The following is an 8,526-nucleotide window of genomic DNA, read 5'->3' on the forward strand; positions in this document are numbered from 1 at the left end:
CGCATCTTTAATTTGGGCAGAATTGCAGGTGCCTGTCTTAATGTACTAGAAGGTTTAGAGAAAATATTACAAGTTCTTAATAAATATTTTCATAGATTATAAATGTTTTTATGATAAAATACATCCGAAAGGTAATCTAAAATTATCATTTTTAACCCCCCCCCCCCCCCCCCCCCACCTCCAAGTTAGAGTCCCCCCAGTAAATATCTGACATTTCCACCACTGCATATAAGACACTTTCAAAATGGAAGTGTGAGTTTATTGATTATGTTTATTTCAATAAACGGTAATATTACATTTAACCTTACACATATAACTAACTATAATTGTGTATCTTCAATAATAAACTGCATATTCTTTATTAAACTATTTGTGTACACCACACATAAATTTACAATGAAAAAAAATCAATCTAATCTTGTGCCAAATCAGGTGTCCCAGATATCTGCCGGTAGTTAATCATCTCAGATGTAATATAAGAATAAAAATGCTTGCGTAACATTATCAGAACAGTCAATCTTTATGATGTGGCAGGCTAATTTGTAATTTTATAACTGTACTCTTGTTTTTACAGTTTAATAAAGCTAGCCATACATAAGGTGTGTCACTATCTGTATTTTATTTGATCCATTTAAGGAAGAAGTATTAAGTTGGAGTGCTATAAATATTTTTATTAAAAATTAAATGAAAAGTGAGGATACTGTTTTGCTGCACAACAAAAAGAGAACACTAGACTGTACTGAACAGGACGTTATGATTTTTGATTCACAAAATGTGAGGAAAAATATGACTAGCAATTTACCAAGACACAACTCCATTTTGTTATGCATAAAATGCAAATGTCTGTGACTTCTTTTTTTTTTTTAAATGATGACCTTAGATAATTTGGAAGCAGAGGTAATAAATCACAACAACAGGAGACTGGACAGCTGTATTTAACAGGAGGAGTAGATCTGAATTTGCACTCAAGGCCAATCACAACATTTGCAAGCATCACTATAGACCAGACCAGGCTGGCATTTATGCAGGTATGTGTTTCCACGGAAGCACTGGAAGTAACTGGATTCATCAGCAGAGTTGGGGTACAGCCCATCTGGTTTGCCAACACAGAAAGAGCCAATGGGGTCAGCGGTTGTGGTTGGACGTGGTGTAGTGGTGGGCTTGGGTGGGAAACCTATAAATAGAGATACAGCATCACAATCCATATAATAGACAGAATACATTTTATGGTATTTTTCTGCATTAGAATTGCAAAGTGTTTACCTAGTGCATTGCGCAAATGGTTGACAAGAGGATAAGATCCACTGTAACAAAAACGGCCAGCAAAATCGTCGAAATCTAAGGTCCACACTGATGCTCCTCCCAAGTTTAAGGAGTTAAGCCACTGCACCTGTTAAAGCAAATATAAGGAAAGGTTTGTCGGAAGCTCATCAAACATCTTGTTGCGTTCTGGAAACCAGCAGTTGATTTACCTTAGCAGCAAAACTTTCACGGTTGTCAAATCCGACCCAAGCCCTTCCTTGAACTGCATAGGGCACCATCTGCTCATTGATCCATTCAATAGTGACACTTGATTCCATGGGGCAAATCTGAGAACCAAAAACAATAATCAGATTTCACCACCCAAAGTTTACATAGATTATTCCTGAATGAATCGGTTGTGCGAATGATCCAGTGACTCACTTGTTTTGTGCCAGAATGAATCAGTGTTTTTTAAACTAATCATTTGAATGAATGTTTCAATGATTCACTCATAAAGATGGTTACTTGTCGCCACCTAGTGGCTGAGTCATTAAAGAGTCACTAACTGTTGTATAATAAACATTGAACCTTGTTAGTAGTCATTTACTTAACGCAGTTTGAATTCAGTTTGAAACCCCTTGCATTTTGAAATGTACTATTACATGTAGTAAATTATAATTTATACATAAACGTAAAATATTATATATCAAATATTACACACTTTAGTATAAATTCCATGCCTTGAGGTCTAATGTGTGACCTAGTTTTTAAGGCAAAAACCAGTTGAGAACACTTGTTTTAGAACATATGTAAAAATAGTGTTAAAACCTCATAATAGGACCAGAAGCCTGCTTCGCGTGTGTAGGGGCCGGCGTCAGCAGGGCCATTGGCTGGGGCCCCGAGACCTGTTTGTGAAGTGGAGAGCAAGAATGTGCGTCCGTATGTGGGGAAGCCAAGAAGCAGCTTGTCAGCGTGGGCTCCATTGCCCAACCAGATATCCACAGATGAGTTCTGGAGAAGAGAGCCAAGGACGTGCTAAGAGATCTTACAAATGACACTCCGAATTAATGCATTTTCAATTTAAAGGTTTGGATCTTACGATATTGTGGTGAAAGATGTTTCCAGTGTCAAAGGAGCTGCGGAAAAGGGGGCTGTTGTGCCCTGTCACGGGGTCCCAGTGTCCATGGTAGTCAAAAGACAAAAGGTTCAAGAAATCCAACAGACTATAATGACAGAAAGAAGGAGAAAGTGAAAAACTTTCATAGGCACACATGTAACTGCAGCTTGATTAAAACACAGCAAACTTACCCTGAAATTTCAGCAACCTCATAAGCACGCTCAATAGTGGACTTGATGCCGGAAACTTTGCAGGAGACAATCAGAGGAGTTTTCTTTGTGTCTATGGCCTCCTGTTCAACAGCTTCTCTCAGTTCCTAAGAGAGAATTTTCATACCATAGAAACATAATCAGACCCAAAGTCATGTTTTAATGGAAATAAACATGCTTGATTTTAACCCTCTAGTCTGCTCACCTTCAGGAATGTAGTAAACCTCTTCTTGTCCTCTGGTGGGCTTCCATTGTGACCTGGGTACAGCCAGTCAATGTCCATACCATCAAATCCATGGAGACGCAGGTACTGCAATGCAGAACGGATGAAAGTCTTGCGGTTTTCTGGAGTTGACACCACATTGATGTATCTGCAAAGTTGCAAATTAAGACAAACAGTACATAAGATAGATGATTCAGTAAATCATGTTTAATGTGTTTGCAGCTAGGGTCTAATTTAACTGAGTTTATTTAAAAAATGTATTAGTATTAAAATTATTTTGTGTATGTTTTTCATATTATAGTGTAAAGTCATATGTCATATATTTATGACTTTTACAGATACTGTGTTTCACTTACGGACTGACGCCATTGAGCATTCCTCCAACAGACAGCAAGGTCTTCAATGCAGGATTTCTATTAAAAAATAAATAAATAAAATAAATGAAGTAATAAAAAAAAGTTATTTCAAATTTCAATCAATGGAAAAAAAAGTGCATTACCAAAAAGGTCTGACTTAAATTGTGTAATTAATCATGTTTATCACACTGTGATGATTGTATTGCTATAGATATAGCTTTTGCTTACACTTTTTTCAGGTCATTCAGAGACTTGTACAGCACATGATCATTCCATTCAACAGTAGTGATTTGATTATCATAGCTGATGGTTGCCAGAGCATAAACCACATGTGTGCAGAGGAACGGATCAATGTCTTCTGGCAGGAACTTGCCATTGCCAGGTCTGTACTGGGACCAGTTGGTCATGTAGCACACCAGCTTTGTAGAAGCCACTATATCGGAAATCCAGATATATTGCACTTATTCTTTACTCATTATCTAGGAACATTTATTATGAATGTTGATGCATATATTATATAGACTATATATTTGACATATTATTTAGGGTAATGCAAAGTTATTGAAGGTACTTACCCATCTGCACTGTAAGCAAGATGCCCAGTGCTACGGAAAAGACAACATGGTTATGCATAAATATCAAAATATCATTTATAGTAGATAAATATATTCAAAAATTAAATATATATGAAAAATACCTGCTAAAAGTGTTAATTTATTCATTTTGGTTTTGGTCTAAACCAGTATTCTTCAGAAACAGAGCTGGAAAACAAAGCAAATAATGCATTAGCAATTTCACCAGCACGTCTTTGCAAGTTTTGCCATAGTCAAATCCTTTCTATAATAGACATGGATGAAAAATGAAAAGTAATGTGTACATAGAAACATTAGTAACAAAGAAATGAATGAAACGGAAGCTGAGAAGCTGCTCTCTTTACCTGTCAGCTGCACTCAGAATGACCAGTTTGGAGAAAACCTGTTCATGATCATGTACACTTATACATTATTAATAGTTCCAAAGTACAGGCAATAAGTGCTAACTTCACAAGAATTGGGCAATAAAATTAATGAGTCATATAACTAGCAAGTTATGATAAGGTGGGATTATCTTTTAGATTCTTGTGACACATGATCTAACCTTAACTTTAACATGAAAATTCTCAAATGTGAACAGTTTTGCTTGCTTGAACACAAGAGGGCAAACTACACAACGTGAAACACAGCAGAATGATTTCCTAATTAAATGATACGAGAAAAGAAAGCTGTGAAATCAGAATCAGAATAAGCTTTATTGGTCAGGTATGTTTACACATACAAGGAATTTGTTATAGTGACAGAAGCTCCACAGTGCAACAGAAAGACAGCAATAGGACTGGACACAGATAATAAAAGAATAATATACAAATATACAAATAGGCAATTTACAAAACAGCAAAAACACAATATATAATATAGACAACTATGTATGTATAGGTCTGATATGTGCAAATTAGAAATGAAAAAATAAGTATGTGTGGTGAATAAACAATGTATAATAGAGTTGTGTGTTCTGCGTTTATTGTCAAGTGTTTATGAGATGGATTGCCTGAGGGAAGAAACTGTTTCTGTGTCTGGTCGTTCTGGTGCTCAGAGCTCTGTAGCGTCGACCAGATGGTAACAGTTCAAAGAGGGAGTGTGCTGGATATGAAGGGTCCAGAGTTATTTTGCCAGCCCTTTTGCTCACTCTGGATAAGTACAGCTCTTGGAGACTGGGGAGGGTTGAACCAATGATTCGCTCAGCAGTCCGGACCATCTTCCGTAGTCTTCTGAGGTCAGATTTGGTAGCTGAGCTGAACCAGACAGTTATTGAAGCGCAGAGGATGGATTCAATGATGGCGGAGTAGAATTGTTTCAGCAGCTCCTGTGGCAGGTTGAACTTCCTCAGATGGCGAAGGAAGTACAACCTCTGCTGGGCCTTTTTCACAATGGACTCAATGTGATTGTCCCACTTCAGGTCCTCAAAAATTGTGGTGCCCAGGAATCTGAATGACTCCACTGCACCCACAGTGTTGTTCATCATCTCCACAGTTTTGAGCGTGTTAAGCTCCAGGTTGTTAAGACTGCACCAGACAGCCAGCTCCTTAACCTCCTGTCTGTAAGCAGACTCACATCACAATCATCCATCACAAAGACCATCACAATCAGTGTTGCCAAGTCTGTGGTTTCCTGCAGAATTAGGCTACTTTAATACTGTTGCCGTGGGTTGTTTTTCATGTCCGCGGGTTAACATAACTTGAGTGCCTAACATAAATTGTACATAGTGCACTCATAATGCACTTAAAATCACTTGAAAGAGAAGTACAAAACAAGGACAAGAGGACACTATAGTTTTGGTTTTGTAGTCCTAACATGACTTGAGTGCTTCTACATTTGAAAAGTGTAACATTTACTCAACTGCTACCAGGGTGTGGGCCTAGAGCTACTGATGATGCTGTTATGTGTTTTTGGCTAAAACTGTTTTAAATGTCACTGAGTGATCATGATTTGTAATTTACTGTTAATGAACAAAATATGAAAATGCTCGATATAAATGATCAACAAGGTGTTAGAGGAGATGTAAAAAAACAAAATGAAGGCGCTCAAACAATCAAGCACCCCTCTCATGGAGTTACAGTAAGAACTTGAAGAAAACTGTTAAACAGAAAATTAAATACATTAAATAGAAAAAAATTATAATTCTAAGGAAATCATCCCATTGAACAGGCACTAATTAAAATTAATACAGGGATAAGGAAAGAAATATATACAACATTCAAACAGTTTCATTGTACTTTTTGATCTGAAAGTACAAGCTTCAGACTGAAATTTGATGCATTGTGCACATCAAAATGATTTCATTACAGTTTCAGTTTGTACTTCAGTAGTTGATGCCATAGTTTTGAAAGACATATCTAAAAAGCACAGCAGAGGATCTCTGAAATCTTTAGTTTTGTCCTCATTAATAAATAAAAAGATAAAAAGTAATCATATAGGTTTTTAAAAAACAAATGGCAGGTTTAGGTTGAGCTGGATTTTGGACCGGACAAGTGTCCTGGGACCTGTTAGGGGCCTCCAAACAGGCAGAGTGACCCAAGAGCCCCAGAATCGTCACTAAGACCATCTCAATTAGTGTTGGCAAGTCTGTGGTTTCCTGCAGAATGGGAAACCACAGACGCTATTGGGCTAGTTTTGAGCAGAGGTGGGTAGAGTACCCAAAAACTGTACTCAAGTAAAAGTAAAAGTACTTCTAGAAATATTTACTCAAGTAAAAGTAAAAGTAATAGTCTGAATTGTTACTTGAGTAAGAGTAAAAAAGTATCGGATAAAAAAACTACTCAAGTAGTTAGTTACTAGTTACTTTGGATCATATAGGTACTGAATATAGTCTATTTTTATTTAGATATATAATTACATTTATGTAATGTGTATGTGTATACACACACACACACACACACACACACTGCTGTTCAAAAAATATATATATATATTTTAATGTAATTTATTTCAGTGATGCAAATCAGAATTTTCATCAGCCTTTACCCCAGTCTTCAGAGTCACATAATCCTTCAGAAATCATGTTGATTTATTATCAGTGCTGCTCTTTTTAGCTTTCTATTCATCAATGAATACTGAGCAGGTTCCAAAAAATATTAAGCAGCAAAACTGTTTCCAACACTGTGGTAATAAATCGATATATTATAATGATTTCTGAAGGATCATATGACTCCGAAAACTGGAGTAACAGCAGATGACAATTCTGATTTGCATCACTGAATTAAATTATATTTTAAAGTAAATTAATTATGTATTATCCTATAACCTCTGACACTGAAACCTCTGAAAACACCTCACATGACTGCTCTGAACATAACGAAACAAATGCATATTGACGGATCTTCTGTTCTGCAAAATGTAAACAAATGTAGCCTATATTTTTGCAAGCGTAAATATTGTAAAAATATGAATATTAATTGTGTCTAGAACAGGCCGCGTGCCGCTGCGCAGAGCTAACGCGGGTTCCGCGGGTGTTCATTTCATACTCTGTGACAGCTTATTTAATGTATGAATTATACATTGTATTTAATGTAAGGTAACGTTACATGTACAACAAACTGGTAATGTCATAGTGATATCGTGGCCTACACCTGTGGAACAGTAGACAGCACACGCGGTGTTCATCTAATAAAAGATCTTCATATAGCTCTAGCAAACAAGCCTTTGCAGATTTGCTTTCAACTGACTGTAGATCCAAAGCCACGTCTTCTGCGCTCTTGATGTTCATAAACTCTCTGAGAGAGAACCGCTTCAGAGACTCAGCGCGTGCGGCAGGGAACTGAACGAATCATTCAAACTGATTCGCGAACCGATTCACTGGTTTGCCAACTGGTTTGATAAAGCCTTTAAACAGAATCGACTCAAAAGAATGAATCATTCGCGAATGGGCATCGTTCATTGCCCTGAGAAAAGTAGACGGCGCGTTTGGAATAAACTGAAAGATTTTTAACTTGTATTGCATTAAGATACAGTAACGAGAGGAGAGTCGCCCACAGTAACGAAGTAAAAGTACCGTTTTTTTCTCTAAAAATATACTTGAGTAAGAGTAAAAGTACCCATTTTAAAATATACTCTAAAAGTATTAGTTACCCAAAAAATGTACTCAAGTAAATGTAACGAAGTAAATGTAACTCGTTACTACCCACCTCTGGTTTTGAGTAGCAATTGGGCGGGTTTGTTGTGAAAACCTGGCAACCCTGCTCACAATCTAATGTTAGCCAACCAAAACACATGTCTCCTAATTCTTTTAGCCAAATGGACGTTGTCACTTAAAGTATGGTAAGGTGTCCACCATTAGAGACAGTCTCCAAAGATTGAGCCATACAGTTCCAGGACCTTGGAAGAAAGCAATAGCCTACCTTATAATCAGCGGCGTCATGCACTCATTATTTTTGAGGTGGCACGAGTGGGTGGGTGGGGTGGGGGTTGTAGTTACACAGAGCCGCCACAATAGCACTTATGTTCTTATGTTTTATTTATTTTTTTTCCTTTTATTCGAAACATTCCCAAACGCATTAACAATATAATGAAAAATCTTGATTCTTACATTTATAGATTATGTTATTTGATCTATAGTGGGTGATGGTTAAAGTAACCTAATAATGAAATCTATGCATAAAAACCTGTTTGTTTACTTAAGTAACAGATATGGGCGTCATGCCATAACAGTTTTAATACGACTGACTTTATATTGAATGTGAATTTAACATTGAAAGTTAATATGAATAAAAGCATTGTGGCTAGTACTGGCTACTTATCATAACACTTTCATTGTACAGAAAGAGAGCAAAAAGAACATTTACATTAT

At 36.7% G+C, this 8,526-nt stretch overlaps 1 protein-coding gene across 1 annotated transcript; it reads right to left on the bottom strand.

The window, feature by feature from the left end:
- Positions 1 to 652: 652 nt before the first annotated feature.
- Positions 653 to 8,120, bottom strand: LOC306855000 (acidic mammalian chitinase-like). Its single transcript, XM_079393371.1, has 12 exons — positions 8,078 to 8,120; positions 3,845 to 3,908; positions 3,723 to 3,752; positions 3,376 to 3,580; positions 3,148 to 3,204; positions 2,774 to 2,939; positions 2,551 to 2,675; positions 2,342 to 2,465; positions 2,071 to 2,253; positions 1,473 to 1,589; positions 1,264 to 1,390; positions 653 to 1,174 (listed from the first exon to the last, which is right to left on the bottom strand). Exons 2-12 carry the CDS (start codon positions 3,867 to 3,869, stop codon positions 966 to 968), a joined length of 1,368 nt encoding a protein of 455 aa, XP_079249497.1. The 5' UTR covers positions 3,870 to 3,908; positions 8,078 to 8,120; the 3' UTR covers positions 653 to 965.
- Positions 8,121 to 8,526: the final 406 nt, after the last annotated feature.

This window comes from Barbus barbus (genome assembly GCF_936440315.1).
Source record: "Barbus barbus genome assembly, chromosome: 35".
In the NCBI taxonomy this organism is placed as follows: domain Eukaryota; kingdom Metazoa; phylum Chordata; class Actinopteri; order Cypriniformes; family Cyprinidae; genus Barbus; species Barbus barbus.

Excerpts from the sequence above, each read along its gene's own strand:
- LOC306855000 (XM_079393371.1), bottom strand. The coding sequence starts at position 3,869 with ATGAATAAATTAACACTTTTAGCAG. Across the intron at positions 2,940-3,147 it reads ATGCTCAATGGCGTCAGTCC|ATACATCAATGTGGTGTCAA; the intron begins GTAAGTGAAACA and ends GCAACTTTGCAG. Across the intron at positions 2,466-2,550 it reads GAGGTTGCTGAAATTTCAGG|TCTGTTGGATTTCTTGAACC; the intron begins GTAAGTTTGCTG and ends CTGTCATTATAG.